Source organism: Ochlerotatus camptorhynchus, unplaced genomic scaffold (assembly GCF_037179485.1).
Source record: "Ochlerotatus camptorhynchus isolate MF236.1 unplaced genomic scaffold, CSIRO-AGI_Acam_v1.1 ptg000433l, whole genome shotgun sequence".
NCBI lineage: Eukaryota > Metazoa > Arthropoda > Insecta > Diptera > Culicidae > Ochlerotatus > Ochlerotatus camptorhynchus.
This window is the reverse complement of record NW_027040919.1, coordinates 3746688-3766766: the sequence shown is the minus strand read 5'-3', so window position 1 is coordinate 3766766 and position 20079 is coordinate 3746688. Positions and strand designations below refer to the sequence as shown.

At 43.3% G+C, this 20079-nt stretch overlaps 2 protein-coding genes across 2 annotated transcripts in view; one reads left to right on the top strand and one right to left on the bottom strand.

Moving 5' to 3' along the window:
• The window catches only part of LOC135711497 (uncharacterized), a 200088-nt gene that overhangs the window by 15834 nt on the left and 164175 nt on the right, over positions 1–20079 (bottom strand). Inside the window, exons 5-6 of the mRNA XM_065234352.1 lie at positions 695–843; positions 18–622 (exon numbers count right to left, since the gene is read on the bottom strand). Of these exons, the coding sequence (XP_065090424.1) occupies positions 18–622; positions 695–843 (754 nt within the window). The remainder of the gene's footprint in view (positions 1–17; positions 623–694; positions 844–20079) is intronic.
• On the top strand, positions 10004–11172 carry LOC135711480 (GDP-D-glucose phosphorylase 1-like). Its single transcript, XM_065234333.1, has 3 exons — positions 10004–10182; positions 10263–10646; positions 10708–11172. Exons 1-3 carry the CDS (start codon positions 10009–10011, stop codon positions 11131–11133), a joined length of 984 nt encoding a protein of 327 aa, XP_065090405.1. The 5' UTR covers positions 10004–10008; the 3' UTR covers positions 11134–11172.

Sequence of the window (20079 nt, the reverse complement as noted above, 5' to 3'; positions counted from 1 at the left end):
CTAGTGACGACACGTACTTGGCATCGACGTAGCGTTGAAGCTCATCTCGTCAATCTTTCGTTGAAAGTCGTTTCCCCCGTCGATCAGATTCAGCTGCGTCGTCGACTTGGACGGAACCAGCCGGGTCTGACTCCGCTGCAACCGACCAAGCGTTCCCAGCTGTTGTTGTTGTTGCTGCTGCAACTGGACCTCCGCCATCTTGACTTCCACCATGGTTACATCGATCGTATTTCTCCGGGCGTCGTTCCTCTTCCGCAACATTTCCGCATTGTGCCGCCGTCGAACGACGTGTAGCTTCTTGGGATCTCCTTCCGTTCCGACCCCTGCGCGAATGCTCTTGGAGTATCCAATAGTGGCGTAGTTTCGAACCGGTTCCAGCTTGGTCGAGTCCGACGGTCTCGGTAGCGATCGGAACCTGTTCTCGTCCGGTTCGGCTCGCTTCACCCGAAGGTTTGCGGTGGATCCAAAGTATCGGGCCTGTTCCAGGTCGTGCCCGCTGATGGTGATGCCGTAGTTGATTTCCGAGGGTGCTGGTGGGGGTGCTGGCTGCTGGAAGTTGTCAAGCTTGCGATGCACTTCCAATTCGCCATGATCGGAGCTGCGACCGGAATCGGTGTCGCTTCTGAAACGGGGGGAATTTTACCAATTGAGTGTATTTTGAAGGACATGGGATTAAACGGGTTAGCAGTCATACTTGTGCTCCTCGTAGCATTCGGTCATCTGCTTGGGTTGCTTCACTTCGATGCGCGTCGAAACGGACGCGACAACTTCCTTGAAGAGGTCAAGCACCATGTGCGAGAAGGGCTTGTACAGGTGGTGGTTCTTGCAGTAGTCGGAGATGATCTGGAAGAGGGAAAAAGAAGGTTTATGATTAATTCAAATGTGTAAATTGGAATCTAGAATTACGAGAAGAATATGGAATTTCTTATTAGAATTCGCCATTAGACCATTTACAGGATCTGAAAAATTGCAAAAGCACCCTGTCTCTGCCAGTAAATCGCAAATGCACCCAATGATCAAAATTAAAAGATTTTGCGACATTTACTGTCGAATATTCTTTGAATAAATTTCCTTATACGGAAAAACGCTATAGAAATGAAACCAATAGGGAGCTGCTCCGTCGGGCTAGCCTCACTTTTTTGACATCTGGCGAACATTCCTGTCGTTCCGAAGGCGACTAATGTGGACTGCAAACGAACGAACCAATCAAAGTGGTTTCTTCGGTTGAAAAGGCACCGACCTACGAACGATGAACTTCATCTCGTACAAGGTTGGCGTACAAGGTTGGCGAACCCTGGAGCTTGGCCTCAGGGGATGGCGGTTAGAGAATTTAAGGACACGCAGACGAAAAATACTGTACGTTGGCACTCCTACTGGTACCCCTTTCGAGACCCCAGCACCTCTTGGTGCACCAGTCCCTTTAGGAACGCCCAGCACAACCGACAACGCATAACGCCATCTGACGATATACATCCGAGACGCACCGTAGAAAGCCTGATGGAAGCCCACAATCGCCCCCCGCAAGTATTTTTACGATTCGAATTTTTCGTTGCGTGATGAATTCCCCCACATCCAGATTCTCACCGATACCCCGGCGCAAAAGGAGGTGGTGTCGTTGTCTTCCCCTCTCCTGACGAATGGTTCTACTTTCCAACCGGGACGCACCGTAGATAGCACAGTGGAAGCCCCCGGTTTCTCTATCTCAGTCGCGCCATTTCCTGCCAACGTTCACCTCAGCCGTCCCGGCCCTGAGTTTGGATGTGGGTCGAGGGTCTTCCAACTTGCTATACCAGGCAACTATAAATTCAAAATTGATCATTCGCTGCCTGAAGCCGGTTCCATCTTCTTCATCTTGGACCCTGAGATGCACGTCGCGCTCCCCGCTGACATCGCTCATCGGAGTCGGCCCGGCCCTGCGATCGGAAACGGAGAGGGGTCTTCCGAATCTCTCAATCAGGCGAGTATAATTCAAGATCTGTCTTGGAACATCCCTTGCCTGATGTCGTTGCCAATTCTAGATCGCAATGCAGCCTCCGCCAGGCTGCTTATCGTCACAGTCAGGCCATCTGCATGTATTACTAGATCGCTGCTTCGACGTTTCATTGTCAAATCAATTGTTTGGTTCCGAATACGAGGTTTTTCGATGCGATTGGAATCCGCACAACAGCCGCAAATCTACTGGTGGAGGCGTTCTCATAGTGGTCGGCTCTGGATTGAAGGCAAAAGTTATCGAAAACGATTCATGGGATTATGTGGAACAAGTTTGGATTGCCATTAAGCTCGCTGACCGCACTTTGTTTTTGTGTGTAGTTTACTTTCCTCCAGATCAAACTCTTGACTCTACCACAAATTGAATCCCACAGTCAGTCTATTCGAGCTATAATGGAGATCGCTACAGCTGCTGACGAGATGATAATCATTGGCGACTTCAATCTACCGGCAATTTCTTGGCGATCATCTTACGGTGGATTCCTGTATCCGGACCACGACCGTTCTACATTTCACTCTGGAGCAGTAAGCCTTTTGGATCATTACAGTATCGCCACTCTTAAGCAAATCAACCACGTAGCTTAGACCTTTGCTTCGTCACCGCTCAGGATACTGCTCCGCATTTGTCTATGGCTGTTTCTCCGCTGATAAAGACTGTTCCACACCATCCTCCTTTAGTTATTGTACTTGAAGGCAACCAAATTCCTGAGAGTCATTCCACCCTCCCCCCTAGAGGTCTCCTACGATTTCCGAAATGCTGACCACGACAGTATCAGGGAACTTCTTTCGAATTTGGACTGGCACAGGATACTCGTCCCTGCCGATGTCAATGCAGCTGCCCAAACGCTCTCGCATATTTTGGCTTACGTCATTGAGCGACACGTTCCGAAAAAAGTTCCTAAACAAGGTAATCATCATCCTTGGCAAACAAGTGAACTCCGTATGGTAAAGTCTTCCAATAGACCCGCGCTAAGAAAATACACCAATTACCACACCCTACAACCCAAGGACCATTATGCGAGGGTCAATCATGAGTATCAACGAACCAGTCGCCAATGTTATCGGCGTTATCAACGAGATATTCAACAGAAGCTTTGATCTCACCCGAAAACTTTTTGGAATTATGTGAATGACCAACGAAAGGAGTCTGGCCTTCCATCGACTATGGGTCTGAACGGTGAAGAAGCTTCATCCTCTCAGGACATATGCCGTCTGTTCTCAACCAAGTTTGCGAGTGTATTCTCGGATGAGAACCTACCTGAAGGGGGCGCGTTTCTCTAGCAGTCAGTAATGTTCCAATGTCTGGTCAATCTTCATTTAAGTCTGGACCTGACGGAGTTCCTTCCGTCTTTCTCAAGCAACACATCGATAGCCTGGTGGCTCATCTCTGCCTTCTGTTCGAAATGTCCCTCTCCAGTGGGGTGTTTCCTTCCTGCTGGAAATTAGCTGAGATGTTTCCAGTGCATAAGAAGGGATGCAAAAGAAACATCGACAACTATCGCGGCATCACATCGTTGTGTGCCATATCTAAACTGTTCGAGTTGGTCGTTATGGAACCATTAGTCTCTCACTTCAAGCATCATTTGAGCGAAGACCAGCATGGTTTCACGGCAGGGTGGTCGACTACTTCCAACCTTCTGCGTCTCACCTCGTACGTTACGGAGAGTATGACAGACCATATGCAAACAGATGTCAAGTTCGACAAGTTGAACCATCCTATAGCGATCGCCAAACTGGATAGGCTCGGTATAAACGGCAGTCTCCTACGATGGTTCGCATCCTATCTATCTAGCCATCTCGGCCCGTTGATATTTCTTGTGTATTTCAACGACGTCAATTTCGTCCTCGACGGTCCACGACTGTCGTTTGCAGACGACATGGAAATCTAACGGGTGTTCAATAAAAAATGAGAATGATTTCAATACCTTTCTGTAATTAAAGTAAAGAGCGTACATTTTTTTCTCTCCAAGATAATTGCTCTCTGGACTCTCTGAAAATGGGTGGCATGTTTCTTTTCGCTCGGGGGCTGTCAGTTCAATCGAAGATGGCGTCGAAACAGCAAGCACTCCGCGAGCGTGTTGTACGATTTTACGAAACGCATGGAAATCGTGGAAAAAAGTTTACGGTAGACCACTTTCGAGACGAAAACGTGCCCGTGAGTACAGTATACCGGATCCTGGCATCCCTGAGCGTGGAGCCGAAGGCCGGTAGCGGCCGTCCAGCGAAGATAATGACGAAGAAGAAGACGGAAGCGTTGAAAAAGCTGTTCGACAACAAGGATGGAACGAGATTTCGTGAAGCCGGCCGAAAATATCACTGCTCCCATACCTTGATTCACCGATGCCTCAAGATGGAGGGTATCATCTGTCGGAAGAAGACTCGGTCCCCCGAGTACACGGACGAGGCGATAGCGACCGTGAAATCGCAGTGCCTGTGGATGACGAAGAACTAACGCGGGACGTCGTTCGTGCTGGACGACGAAAGTTACTTTCCGCTCTCAAAGACATACTCCCCGCGCCAAGGATACGAAGCAGTTGACCACGAGGATCCAGAATTGTAGCCGGAAGATGGACGTCAGTGCCGTCCACCGCTCTTGTGAGAGCATCGCAACTAAGTTGCGACGTTCGGCTGACCAGGGCCTCTTCTCCAATATTCATTGACGTTTTTTTTTGAAGAATAAACATTATGTTTTTAATAAAAAATACTAAATTCGTTGAGAAAAAAATTTTTTTTTTACTAGCTATATGACTGAAAAAGTTCTCATTTTTCATTTAACACCCGTTATTTCCGAATCCGAGCCATCGCTGACTGCCATCTTCTCCAACTCCAACTCAACGCTTTTGCTAATTGGTGCCAACTGAACCGCACGGTTGTAAATCCAACAAAATGTTCAGTAATCACGTTCTCACGGAAGAAACATCTAATTACATTCAGTTACAGTACTTGTTCGCTAACTGGGCTAAAACTGCAGCCCAGTTAGCGAATTCCACTCGCTAACTGGACTGGCTTGTCAAACGTCAAAAAAACACTGAGGGGAGCTTCAATGGATTGTTCGATCGACGTTAATAAAAATTCATGTACATTGAATTGATACAGGGTAAAGCTGTCATTGTTATTTTCACAGCATTCAATCTTGCTAGTTTAGAAAGGTTTAATGCTTTTGCTCATAACGCTTGTAAGTCGTGATTTCAGTGTGAAATGAAAATAATTTCATTTTTATTTACATTATCACTTAATACTCTATTCGAATGCCCCTCACAAGTTATGACAACTAAATGTCAGATTAAATGTGACGTTTATTTTTGACGTATAACTGCTTTAGCAGCCCAGTTAAATATCGCCCGGTAAGCGAACAAGTACTGTATATCCTAGAAGGCGTTGATGTACATCGTGTGAATCACATTAAGGATCTGGGAGTCATCTTAGATTGTCAACTCACATACAGCCAGCATATCTCGTACGTGATCGACAAGGCATCCAGAACGCTCGGCTTCATTTTCAGGATAGCTAAAAGTTTCACGGACATCTACTGTTTGAAGTCGCTTTACTGCTCCCTCGTCTGGTCGGTGTTAGAATACTGCTGCCCGGTATGGAATCCCAATTACCAAAACAGTGTCATCTGGTTTGCCCTTCGACGATTGTCTTGGAGAGATCCTCATCGCCTTCCAAGCTACGAAAGTCGGTGCCAGTTAATTCACCTGGATCCTTTGTGGAGTCGAAGAGATACGACAAGGGCCCTGCTTGTGGCAGACATTCTACATGGCAGGATCGATTGTCCTTCTATTCTACAACAAATCGACGTTAAAGTTCAACCATGACCAGTCCGTAAAAACGCAATGCTGAGGATAACTTTTCGTCGTACAAACTATAGTTCATATGGTGCTATAAATGGGCTACAACGGGTTTTTAATCGTGTTGCTTTCTTAATTTGATTTTCCCTTGGCACGCGAGACGCTGCGTCAGAGATTCCTTGATATATTTTTTAGAATAAGGAATTAAGTTGGACTTCACGGCCTTTTCAGCTTGTTACTTCTTGACTATATTGTATTTCCTAGTATTGCTTAATCCATCATTAGGACTAAGCCCAGTCTGTTGATGTAGAACCAATTAAACAAGTAAACAAATAATGTGGTCAATGATCCATTTAAAGCCTAACGAAAGCCTATTCATGAAAAACCATGAATAATGAGCTGTCGCAAGCAGGCATGGTAAATCATTTACATTCATTTACATTCATTTGTCTCTAACTTTTTTCATCAACAGCATTCCGCAAAACGATGTATAAAGTTTAGTAGGTTTTGTTATTAGCTACAACTTTTTCCTATAACTCAAATCGGTATCTCTTATGCATCACGAATTAGAGCGGGCAGAACTTGTTACTGTTTTTCAGTGAATGTAAAATACATTTACTGAAAAACAGTAGTGGCTTCTGTTCGCTATGGTTCGTCATGCATAAGAGTTACGGATTTGAGTTGTTAACAAAAGTTGTAGTTGATAATAAAACCTAAAAAAGCTCCATACATCATTTTGCGAGGTTCTGATGATGAAAAAAGTTAGGGACAAATGAATGTAAATGAATGCACGAAATGAATGCAAATGATTGTCCATGCCTGGTCGCAAGGCATGTTTTGGTGTAACAACGCAATCGTGCCCTGATAGAGGTTTCCCCGGGGCGAATGGCTCTAAGAGCGGTCAATGTGTTGAACTTTAAATGATCCATTTAAAGTTTTTAGAAAGCCTATTATTGGAAAAATATGAAGAATGAGCTATCACACGGCATGTTTGGAGTAAACATGCAATTGACTCCCGTTACAAGTACCCCCGGGGGCCTGTCGGAAGTTCCGAGAGCGGCTAATGTGGTCAATTATACATTTAAAGTCTGTCGAAAGCCTATTGATTAAAAGCCATGAAGAAAGAGCTGTCGCACGGCATGTTTTGAGTGATTGAACGATCTCACCGCATTCAGAACCCTGCCCCAGAACCGACTCCAGAGAAAAGGCCATACCGCGGTTGAATTAAGGCCGATTTTAGTTCTTGGCACATCATTCGCTTTGAAAATGGTTCTGCTTTCTGTGTGTTTTATAAAAATATCGAATTGTAACCAGCGTCCTATCGAAAATCACATCACAAATTTAGCAATTTAGACAAGCCCTTCGGAAATCCAGAATATTTTCGGTATTTGGTGACCATGGTTATTTTAGTGGCTACACCATAAAACTACAAACGAAGTGACTGACGGAGCGGCTCGAAAACGTTGGCGACGAACCTGCTAGTGCAATTTTTCAGTGTACCACATGGAAACACTGAATGTACTCAAGGGGTAAGTCACTCAGCACAGTGTGCCGAAAGTAGATTCGGCACAGCTTGGGCACATCCATCGGCACAATCTCGTAGGCATTGTATTGTTCATTAAATAAAATGGGAGCACTGGTGGACAGCTGTCATTGAAGTTGTTCACAACATAACTGTAGTAGATAGAGTTAGTGTGGAATAGAAATGAGTAGTGAGCGTGAAGCGTGATAGACCGTATGTTAACAGAATCTGATTGGTTCGGGAATTTTGATACAGCTAGAGGTATAAATATGAGGTACCTAAGCTCGTTGACGGGTGACGGCATTCTTATGACGGACTGTGGAGAGATCGAACGGCCAGCAAAGGACCACCAGCAGAAGGGATAGCGACACTAGTGGACCAACAGAGGGAGCAGCAGATTCGTGAAACCATGACTGAGGCTGGAAACCTCGGTCCGGCTGCTACATCGGACCACCAGCTGAACGGCAGATTCGTGGAACCGTGTCCGAGACTGGAAACCTCGGTCCAGTCTCGACAATAACGTGCTGCTTGACTGTGTATTTCGGGAAAATACTCTAATTGAATATACTGGAGGAACTCAGACCAGAAATTCACTTCTCGGTTCACATTTAAATTCGAAATGTAAGCTTCCGAGGGCTGTCGATTGCTATCGATGCCGGTCACAAGTCTTTCAGCTACTACGCAAATGGAGTGTACTACGAACCGAACAATTAGAATGGATTGAACCATGCAGTGGTGGCGGTTGGATACGGAAAACTCAAAGGAGCAGATTACTGTCTAACCTAGAAAATTTTATGTTGAGGGAACGGCTCGGGAGTGGCAGGATGTGGCTTTGTAAGGACCCTACTTTTCAGCAGCAAATCACCAGTAATCTACCAAACCAAACTCACTTGAACAATACGGAACTACTTTTCACGGCACAATCACAAGGAATGTTTATTGCTTCCACTCAACCTAATTAGCTTACAATTTTTAAACCGAATTTCACTGGCTGATTCCGACGTTGAAAGCCTCCGAGAGCTTCTTGCCCGGAATCATCATCTTCAGCAGTTCCTCATCCAGATTGAGCAGAAAGGTGTAGTGGTTCTGAATCGTTTCCATTGAATTGACCAGCAACGTTCGGACGACATTGGAGCAGTAGGACTTGTAACGCGCACCCAGAGCACAGATGATCGATCCGAAGTGCTGACAAGAACCGCTGAATGCACTGAATTTCAAGCTGTAATTGCTACCCGGCTAGATAATCGCTGGGTAGCACATGTCCAACTAGTTGGTATCCACACCGGAGACGTACCTTTTGTCCGTCAGAGCCTGCTCGACACCCTCCGACAGTTTGGTATGCAGGCCTTCTTTATGGTGCTAACCTCGGAGTCCTTCTTGGAGCATATGTGTAACTGATTGGGACGCTGATGTCCACCGTGTCAGAACTCTTGTCCTTGAAAAAGGCTCGCCATGATTCACAGAATTCACCCGGGAAGTTGTCCTTGGAGAAGAGGCCCAACGTTTTGCCATCCTTGGATCTCTTGATCGCCTTCAGCAGCTTTTAAAAATTGGCCTTGTTTTTGTCGTTCTTATCCCGAACCAACAGCTTCACCGACGGAATGCCCTTCACACCGTCCTTCTCGATCTGCTTCAAGAAATCGATCTTCTTCTTCTTCTTGCTGGTCAGTGGACTTTTCACACAGCACTGTAACCGTATTGGTCTGCAGCGAGGTGGATTTGCTGTAGATGGTTTCCTAGTCTACGCCGACCTCCGTCAGAATGCAATCCACCTTCTGCAGCGAATCATCGTCGGTAGAAGGAATTCTTATTTTCGCATCCAACGGTTTTCGATGCTGGAACACTTCCGATTGATCTCCGGCTGCTTTTCTTTGTTGTGTCCTGTTGGACGGCTGAGACCGCTCACGGTCCATCTCGCCAGCATTCCTCCTTGGCTGTCGCTAGACCGATGTTATCATTGCGATTGCAAACTAAAACATTCAAGCTGTCATAAATACCGGGTTGCTAAATATACCATAATATTCGGCACTGCCGGCACAATCGGAGCACCTGCGGTACACTGAGAAAAATGTTGACCCAAGATTGGTATGCGGAGTGACCTACCCCTTGAAATGTACTAGAATGTTTTGGTTCTATCTCTCTACTTCTTTTTTGATAAAACTATATTAGTTTTCCAGGCCAATGCTTCTGGAAGAATTTAAATTGGACCATATTTGTCGACGTTGCAACACTCCAAAGTTGACCAAAAATTTGCCTATCCTAGATATTTTGAGTAATCTCCCCGTGTAAATTTTTGAAATCATCATCACTTTCATAGTTCTTCTATTATCCACGGGGGAGATTTAAATAAAATGCTCCATTTTCAAGATAAAAGCATTTTAAGATTGTACTGGTATACCTCCCCGACGAAAATTTGGAACCATCATTACTTTAATAGTTCTTCTACTCTCCACGAGTGCCAACTTTGATTTACCAATTACAACCACGTGCTGCAGAAACGAACCATCCCGCCAAATGACAGCGAGAGAAGAGCAGGAGCCTATGTTTGTTGAGAGCACGAACGAAGCTTGTGCTCTCGTTCTGTTTTTGTTGTCATCAGACCATCGATGACAACGAACGTGGTGCTCCGTAGCTGTGATAAAACCAGTGACCATTTACCCCTAAAAACGTAACCAGATTGCAAATCTACGAGTGATACCAAGCAGAATGTTATCCTCATCAATCCCGAAGCTAGAGGACATCGATAATCTACAGCATATCATCCAATCCCGCTGGACGGAATTACACGACCACCAGCCGGAGCAGGGAGTTTTTCGCTATCGGCTGACAATCGAACGGGAGAGAGTGACCGACGACGGGAGATTCGGATTTCTCTTGCAGGTGAGTAAGAGAGAATAGCACAAAGCGCGGTATTGCATGCAAGCGAATCATTTCAACGCACGTTGGTTGAAACATTTCAGCTAAATCGCAAACGTACGACGGAGCGCCGCAAGCCGGACATCATGGCGAGTGTTGTTCCTGCCTTCGATCCCACTAGGTTCAACTTCAATAAAGTCGATTCCAGGGAGGTTTTGCTGGAAGTTAGATGCGGAGGTAGCTTGGTGTCGATATTGATCAACAACAGTCCACTGACGAGCTACCACTCGCTGATAGTGCCCGATCGGGATCGAAACTTACCGCAAGTTTTGACCAAAGAAAGCTTGGAAGTAGCAGTAAGCCTTCTGTTGCGACTAGAAGATCGAAACTATCGGATCGGTTACAACAGCCCGGGTGCTTTGGCCTCCGTTAACCATTTGCATTTCCATTTGATGCACCTCAACCACAAGCTTTACGTGGAAGATGCGGTAAGTGACAGGAAATACTCTCTGCCAAATATTTATTTATTACATTTGATCTTACTTTTAGCCCGTCACAGCTTTGGCCCATCATCTCTTCCGTCTGGACGACCATCCAGCTAGGGCGTACTGTTTCCTCCTTCAGCCCAACACCCCACCAACGCACTTCGCCCAGCGAATTTACCGTCTAATAACCATCCTCCTATCGGGCAACATCGCTCACAATCTGCTTCTTACGTGGAATGGCTCGAGGGACACGCTCCGGGCGCTGATTTACCCCCGCCTGAGGCCATGTGAGAACAAACAGGTGTCCCCATTTAATGTGGCCTTCTGTGAACTAAGTGGCTTCGTTCCTCTCGGCGATGAATCGGATTACGAACGACTGGACGAACTCCAACTGGCGACGTACTTCCGAGAGGCTCAAGGCATCGATGAAAGCCTCCACCACCAGTTGGATCAGACCGTACTGGATGGATTAGGAGAGGACGAAGGATGAAGCGATTCGTTTCCGCTACCGCTTAAAGCAATGATGAATAAATTCCACATGACATAGCAACAAAAAATACCGAAAGGATTAAAATTAGCGTGATTATTACTTCGAAGAAGGCCCCGAGTGGAGGCAGAAAATTGAAGCTAACCCGAAATATTGAGGGAAAATCGTTTTCGTGTCCTACTCTCGGAAACGGATGGAGTTTCCGGGAAAATCGCAATCAAGAATACTGTCACATTTCATTTTGATAGCGGAAAAAAAAACGAAAATTCCATTTCATTTGTGTTCAAATTCAATCACATCAAACTCCAATCCGATAACTGACCAGGGCCTGTCCAACCGAGGCACGATGGGTCGACGATTTTGATCAATTAGGACCGGGTGGAGCAACAGCAAAAACAGTTGAATGAACTTTTGCTGCCTTTCTTGCTTTGGTCCGCACATTCTGCCCGGTTCTCTGTGGGTTTGTAGTGGGTGGGAGTTATGCGATTCGGGTCATATATTGGATGCTGCAACTCATACTCCCTCAATCAGGTCAGACGGAAGAAATCGGTTCAGTGCCTTTCTTGGACGGTCGGTCGGTCAATGATGTGCTGAAATACATGAGATATGATTGGGGTAAACTGGACCGATAATTTGATCCGATGCCAGAAAGGAGCCTGTTTTTTGGGTGTCTTCCATCATTGTGCAAGAGCGATAAATTCTAAGAGGAAGAGGAGACAATTGGTTTCTTGTTGTCTGTGACGTGGTCTTCTTCTCTCACGGAAACGACCGTGCAAAAACTATTTCTAGATAGAGCTGGAATTAGGACCTAACAGCTTTTTGTAAACAATGACTTCTCTTGATGATTTCTAGAAATTAAAGGCTCGTCCACGCAAACCAATATCCTCATCGGGTAGGGAAAGACTTCCACTATCCGATGGTTAGGATGGTCTACGCGGACGTGCCTTGAATTCCTAGAAATCAAAAGCTGTTACGCCCAAATTCTAGCTCTATCTAGATTTCATTATAGCGGTGCCGGTGGTGTAGTGGTACGCGTGATTACCTCTCACCCCAGCAGGCCTGGGTTCAATACCGGTCGGTGCCGCCGGGATGTTCTGAGGCAAAACATCTCTGATCACGCCTTCTTCGGAAGGGAAGTAAAGCGGTTGTTCCCCGGTTCATGAATTGATGGGTCGATAGGTAGGGTCCAGGTGTGAGAGCTGCCTCCCTGGCGTCGGTAGCATTGGTGCTCAGCACGGAAAACAAGATCAACGGAAAACAAATCAAGGGACGCAGTCGACTGTCAAAATACAAGAAAATAGATTCCCTGTTGTAAAAATTCTCGCGTTTCTATACGTTCGCCCGACAGAAAATTGGTTCAAAAAAGTCCCCCTTATTGCCTCCTCTTCCTCTTAGGATAAATCTAGATAGAAGGAAAGGAGGCGTCGTAATTAAAGCATTTTGGTTTAGGATGTCGGTTTCTTGACATTTTGAGTTGTGATGTTTGGCGACGTTCAGCATTCTGATGAACCTCTGTGGGAATATAACAGAAATTCTATTGACTGCAAAGTAAGTAGGGGGCTGTGTGGTGGCGGTAATATATTTCAAGTTTGGTGATACAATTCAAAGAGAAGTATTCTGATCTAGTCTTATTGAGCTGAACTTTATGAAGCTTCGTTGAGATTATCTAAATTTATATAAGGAACCTTAGAGAAGATTGAATGAATGTCAATAAATGCAGGGTTATTTGAGTCTAGATGTTGAACTTCTAAACCCTAGTCTAAACCCAGCCTAAGGGTTGCTCGTTTCACAGGAAAAAATCCCTGAAATAAGCATTCAGAACCATTTCACAACCTAATGAATGTCACTGGACCGAGCTGTGAACATTATGCTTTAAAATACGGAACAAAAATACCGGGAAAAGAAATAAATGTCCGTTTGCCGATTGCAATTGCTTTTGAAAAGCAGCGGAACGAAGTGGACATTCACAACGAAACGTACCGCACACACGAACCCACCAGATGCATCTTTCACCGAGGAAACCCATTTTCCACTCCATCAGGCGTTAGTCGGTGGTGACGTCGTCGTTGTCGTTGGTCCATTGGTCGCTTGCCTGTTTTTTGCTTTTTCCGCTCTGCTCCATACCATCATCCGCTCAAGCCATTTACTTCCTGCATGCTACGGGAAAATGCATCGCCACACTAGTGGTATAGAATATATACAGGGCCGTTGAGAGCAACCCAAAATTGAGTCGAATCCGACTCAAATGTGCAAAAACTGAATGACACACTTTTTGAACATGAGTTACATTCAGTTTTTCCGGGAAAAGTGAGAAACATTTTACCTACTCACTCAGTAACTCCACTTTCTGCAATTTTGAGTCGACTTCGACTCAGTCACTGCGTTATTCTCATTCGCCGTGTATTGCAAGCGGAAAAGCTGTCGTTGTTCTCAAATAATAAATATCCTTCAATGGAACGGAAAGTTTCCCACTTCCTTTGCTTCCGCTTATGTTCGACCGTGGGCAAGCTTGAATAGGATAGACCATACAGCACATAGTGCTCTGCTAATCGATTGGTCGTGGAGGTCATAGATTGAAAGTTGTCTTGAAATTTCTAAGCGTTTCAAACCGCTTGATCCTATTACGTTCAGGCAGGAGCATTTCAGTTCACCTGCGTCGTAAAATGGTTGCCGTATCTTTAAATCTTCACCTTTGAGAGGGTAAATAAACCATTGTCAAGTTCAGGAAGCATTCCGATTAGCGTTCCTTTCCGAAACGAGCTCTATTCAATTCAATCTTTTTTTTTTCACGAACAAAACCAGCATGAAGATGACCGAACATAACCACATTGCCATGACCTGGGTAGGGAAATTGGCACCCGCAGAGGTTGGCAGCAGAATGCAAATTACGGCTAAAGATCGGGATCTTTTTCTTCGACCGCACTGGACCGTGCGGTCATCTCAAAGAGGAAGAACAAGAAAAGCGAAACAAGATTTTCATATTCCTCGACCCAAAAGGGGATGGGGACACAGGCTGAGAGGCTTCCCAGCCAGCGTTTCCAGATTGTTTTCCAGCTTATCGGTATCAACAGTTTAAAGAAATCGGTATATATCGGTATTTATTATCTTAATTCATTTAACATTTTTGCCGTTTTTAATGGCGCAAATTCAAACTTTTGGACTAAGACCGGAAAATTACCTTTCCAGGAGAAGTCGAAAGAAAATTCCGGGCAATGTTTGAACTAGCTTCTGAAGGAAGCCGATAAAACTTCCAGAGAAAGAATAAAGTAGCTCTTCTGGAGGAATAAGAAAGTTCTAAGTTCGAAGAGAAGGTGGACAAATTTCCTTAGAACTTCAAAGTCAAATATTGAGAAACTTCTGGTAACCATCTGGTGACAGCTTTAGAAAAAAAATCGGATAGCATATCCAGAGGAATCCAGACAAGATTCGGAAAGCTGAAACAAATTCCAGGAGTAGCCATTTCCAGAGAAAACCAGAAAAAGCTCATAAAAACCTTCCGATAGCAGCAAAAAACCTACGTAGAATGACTTATGGAGAAAGTTCCAGAGGAAGACGAACGGAATTTTATTTAATAGAAGTTTAATTGTACTTCGGTTGAAATGTTCATTAAACTCCGTTCCGGATGGATACTATCTATCATCAAGAAGTGCAGTTCTGTTATCTCGCAACCTCTAGCTACTATTTTCAACCGCTCGCTCTCATCCGGATCTTCTTTTTTTTTTAAATATGGAAGATAGGGAAAATGGCTCTAATGTTGGCCTATGGGTCTAAGATTGGGCCCATCGCTAAAAATCTGATATTTATCAATATTATCTAGATGAACGCGTCATTGGGACGGTACTAATGGATATATTTGGTCCCTATTGAAAATTTCAACGATTGCTGAATTTATGTATGGGCCCAAATAAGGGGCATTTTGGCCGACATTACATCGATTTCCCCTATCTTTCGTTTTCCCGTTCACAAAAAGCTACGTCTAAACTATTTGAGCTGATTGTCCTCGACTTCCTCAAGAATAATTGTATCAACTACGTTTCCGCTACTCAACATGGGTTCATGCCAAAGAGATCCACCTGCACCAATCTGGTTCAATACACGTTTTTTATCATCAAGACTATAGAAGCTTACAAGCAGGTCGATGCAATCGATACTGATTTCGATAAAATCAACCATGAAATCTTGATAGCAAAACTTGGACGTCTTGGTTTCTCTGGTTCGTTGGCTTGACTCTTATCTGGTTGGTCCTACAATGTCGGTTAAAATTGGTAATACTATATCATAACCATACCATGTCACATCTTGACAGTCACATTGGACCTACCTTATCCTTGCTATACCTGAATGACGTCAACCTAGTGCTCAAATATTTTAAGCGCTCGTATGCCGATGACTTTGAGCTCTATTAAGTAATAACCTATCAAGAAGATGCACATTTCCTTCAGAAAGAACCTAACCTTTTTCCAAACGGTGCGCATCTAATCGCATGAGTTTGAATGCCAACAAATGATCAGTAAATTCCTTTGGACGTAAACGCTCCGTCATTTCATTTGATTACACCTTTGCCGGAACATCTCTAAAGAGAGAATCTACTGTTAAGGATTTGGGTGTTCTCTTTAATTCGAACCTTACTTTTAAAGATCATTTATGATATATAACTTCCAAAGCTTCTAAATGCCTGGGCTTTATTTTAAGTGCTGCAAAAGACTTCTCGGATATTCACTGTTTGAAGACCCTGTATTGTTCCTTAGTTCGCTCTATATTGGAGTATGCAGATGTAGTCTGGGCTCCTTACTGTCAGAACAGCAAACAGTAAATAGAAGCTATCCAAAATAAGTTTATTCCCTAAGCTCTTCGTCGTTTGCGTTTGGAATGATCCAGTTAGCGCTCAACTTAGAAGCGGAGCAGACGTATTATTTCCCTATATAATAATATTTGCTATATTCTTAAATTTTTCGGTTCGCCACGTTTTGGTGATTGTTTCGCGTGTCCTTTTTGTCGCGGTTATCACCGCGATGAGTGTTCGATGCGAAAACACGTTTCGCATTGATTATGCGAACGTGCCGAAGAAGCCATCCTATATAGCAATGGGCGATCTTGGATCGCAACACAAAAGATCAATTATTTTGGTTCGATTAATCGATTTTTTGAATCGATCTCAAACAAGACACAATCGACTTGATCGATACTCTTCATTCGATTTTTGTTTCGATCCAACATGTTTTTTTTTTCAATTTTGTTATTTAGTATTGATGTTTTTTTTGTCTTCACCTTTGCACATCACTTGCTTTGAACATGGATTCTGCAAACAACCAGTGCAAACAGACAGTTTAGTAGAAACATACACTTCTTATGACATATTTCAGGTTCTTCAGTCCTCTGCTATGTCAGAACTGGATCGCCATGGCAGCGCTGGTAGTGCTGAGGCGATATATAGTAGGGATTTTAGTGACTACAATTACGGAAATAGTGACCAAATAGTGATTTTCAAGTAATAAATAAGTTATCAATAGTGACATTTGATTTGATATTGAAATTAATTTTTTTATGTCATGCTACTTACAATGATAATTTCATAAAATCTTCTAATTATATCGAATCGCACAAATCAATTTACTATAAAGAACGTTTGAAGGGATTCAAATAATTTCCTTTTGATTACGTTATACATGATTACAAACAAATAGAAATTTCTGGATTTTCCCGGAATTTTTTATTTAAATTTTACTGGTTGTGCGATATACGTTTATATTTATGTATAAACCAATGAAGCCGCTATTTATAGGGTTAAATAGATCATCACAACGACAGCATTTTCTGTTTTCAGAGATCTTGAATTTGATGCTACGTTCAAAACATTTAACATTAGAGGTAGATAGCATTAATAATTTGCTAAGATTTTTTCACCAAATTTCTTCAAAATGACCTCAAGGCCTTGTTTAGAATCATTCCCCCTCTCTTAAATTTGCCTCTAAAATAAGCTTAACAAAAATAATATTGCATACTTGACATCCTTTGCAGAACAATTAACAAAATTCTTGTAAATAGATTATGTTCGTATTTGAAGATGCTTAAGGTGATTCCTTGTAGAGTCCACAAATGGCCGCCACGTAGGCTATACATGCACTTCCACTTCGAATTTTCAACTACACAAATCTCGGAAATCAGTGCCTCACTTCATTAGAAATTACTACCTCATGTATGCTGCAGTGCAGCAAACATGGAGTTTCAATTTGAATGTTGCACGTGTCGTAGGAGCTGATATAAGAATGTCACAGCGAATCACCTTAACGTCAAATATTAGACTTAAAGTGGACATTTTATACGATAGTTGAGGAGATGAAAGTATTGGCGTTGATGGCACCGTCGAAAAATTTGCTCTTCCAACAAATATAGACAGTTTGTTATGGGAATTTTCGGTGGAGTGAAAGGATAGTACAAAGTCCGCCATGTTTCACGCACAGTCTGCCGTTTGCTTATGGATTTTCTCATAGGAGTAAAGAGCTACAGAGTCGCCGTCAACGCCAATAGAGTTGATAGCTCCGTTAGAGTACGGCAATGTGAAAATTATACATAGAAAGTAGAATGCGAGCAAAGGTAAATTTTGATAAAGGCACGAATCGGATTGACCATTCCTTTTACCAAACTCACCCGTTGATGGATGGTGAGGGGTATTTCCCCCCGCCACCACTGGCAAAAGGGATGATCGCCGATGTACGGAAACAGTTCCATCGATTGTTTCACACTCAAGTCGCCATCTGACATGCATCTACCCGATTGCTTTCCTCAAAATTGTCTTTTTTTCTACTTTCTATGTACAATTTCCACACTGCCATACTATAACCGAAAAATTATACTTGCATCTCCTCATCCATCGTAAAAAAATATCCTTTTTAAGTCTGATATCGATTACTTCACGCAGGAAGTAATGAACATGATTAGTATTTATGATTTTTTTAATGATTCTTCCAGGAATTCCTTGAAGGTTCCTTCCATAAATCCGTTTTTAATTTTCTTGAATTCTCATTAAATTTCCCATGCAATTAACCACAGAAATTTTATAAATTTTTGCTTGAAATAATCTTGGAGTCCTCCCTTGAGTTCTATTGGAAATTCAATTCGTATTTTCCTCAGTATTCCCAGGGTTTTTTTTTTCAGAATTCTCAAAACCAAAATTCATCTCAGAATACTCTTGAAACTCTTCTCAGAGATCCTTTGAGATTGAATCCTCCAAATTCAATTCCATTGGAATTCTTCTCACAATTTATTTCGAACTCTTTAGAGTTCTCTTGGAAATATCTTCAGAAATCGCCCCAGAATTCTTTAATAAGTATCAGCAAAGATTATCTGTCAGTCTCAGGGCCGGTTTTTTCAACTTTCCTTAAACGTTGAAACAGGTTTTACTATACTGGTAAATCTTATTTAAGATTTCGAGTGGAGGTGAAGAAATCGGCCCTCAAAGCACTTAATTTTGCATGAGACTTTCGTAGTCTGTACTTTGGTATTATTCTCTGAAATAACCTGCTGTCATCCCTAGATCTAGCACTGGCAAATACTATTAAAAAGTTTCCAAAGTTTTGAGTTTATTTTCGGGGAAAGGAGGTTTATTTCCCTGGTTCGAAATTGAATGCATTTCCTAGTATCGTCATAACTACATTTGAACATTTTGTTGATATTTTCAATTTCACTCTATTTGGGCTGTGAAAAAGTGACTTTAGTGACTATTTTTAGAGAAATATTAACTCAGTGACTTTTTGGTTTAAAAAGTGACTTTTTAGTGACTGACTACAAAATAGTGACCAAGTCAGTAAAAAGTGAGCTGCCATGGGGGCATATCGGCAAAATTACGAAATGTCTTGCATCAGCCTGTTTTCCCACGGTCTGTCAATCCTTTTCAAGCAGGGGAGAATATCCTCGAGACTATTTATCAAGAATGATAGCAAGTGTTCCGTCAGAGAGACTTTTCTCTAAAACTGGTGAAACCACACAAAATCGATATCGGATCAATGCAAAACGCATGGCTCAATTAGCTTATTTGAGATCCCTCTTGGATTAGTTTTGGGATATCTGAGTTAAGTACTTTCCGTACTTACTTGCTTTTACACTCCAAAAATCAAATCATTTTGTTTCATTTGTTAATCTTTCGCTAGTGCAGAGCATTGTAGCAGAGCACGAAAACAAGCACGAGACCGAAGTAGACGGCAAAACCAACAAGCTTCGGATCACTATGGATTTGAAGCTAACGGACCTGTCCGAAAGTATCACAAACGAACAAATCGCTGAATTTTTCGGCGCCTACGGTGAAGTGCTGTCGGTCACCGATGATGTATGGGATAGCGAATATCGCTTTGATGGGCGTTCAACTGGCGCTCGGATCGCTCGCATGATGGCGAAACGCAACATCGAAAGCTACATCACTATCGATGATCAGTCAACGAGTGTGACACCTGTTTCCGATGCTCTAGAACAGCTGTGGATTAGATTCACTACACCAAGTCGAGTTATTAGTGTAGGCGTGATTCAGGACCACGTGAACTCTATCGGTGCTATTGTTTCCAATTTGGAATTCAATGACTATGCTCTGCAGCTCGGAGATTATAACCAGCCTTTGCTCCGGTGGAGTAAGTCGTACGATGGGTTTTTCTAGGTTGAGCCTTTATCGATTCTATCGGCTGCCAGTGCAACGCTTATCGACCGTTTTGCTTTACATGGCCTCACACAGATCATGGGTGTATCGAATAGGAACGCTCGCTTTCTAGACCTTGTTCTGTCTAACGAAGCTGCAACTCTGGCATGCACCGTTTATGGCTTCCGAACCTCTAATCTTTCTTGATGCAGACCACCCTGCTTTAGACGTCCTGACGTCCGCTACTATTTCCGGTATCGACTGGCGACCATTAGAATTAGAATTGACGATGCCGTTGAATATTTCAATCAAATGGTTTGGGATAG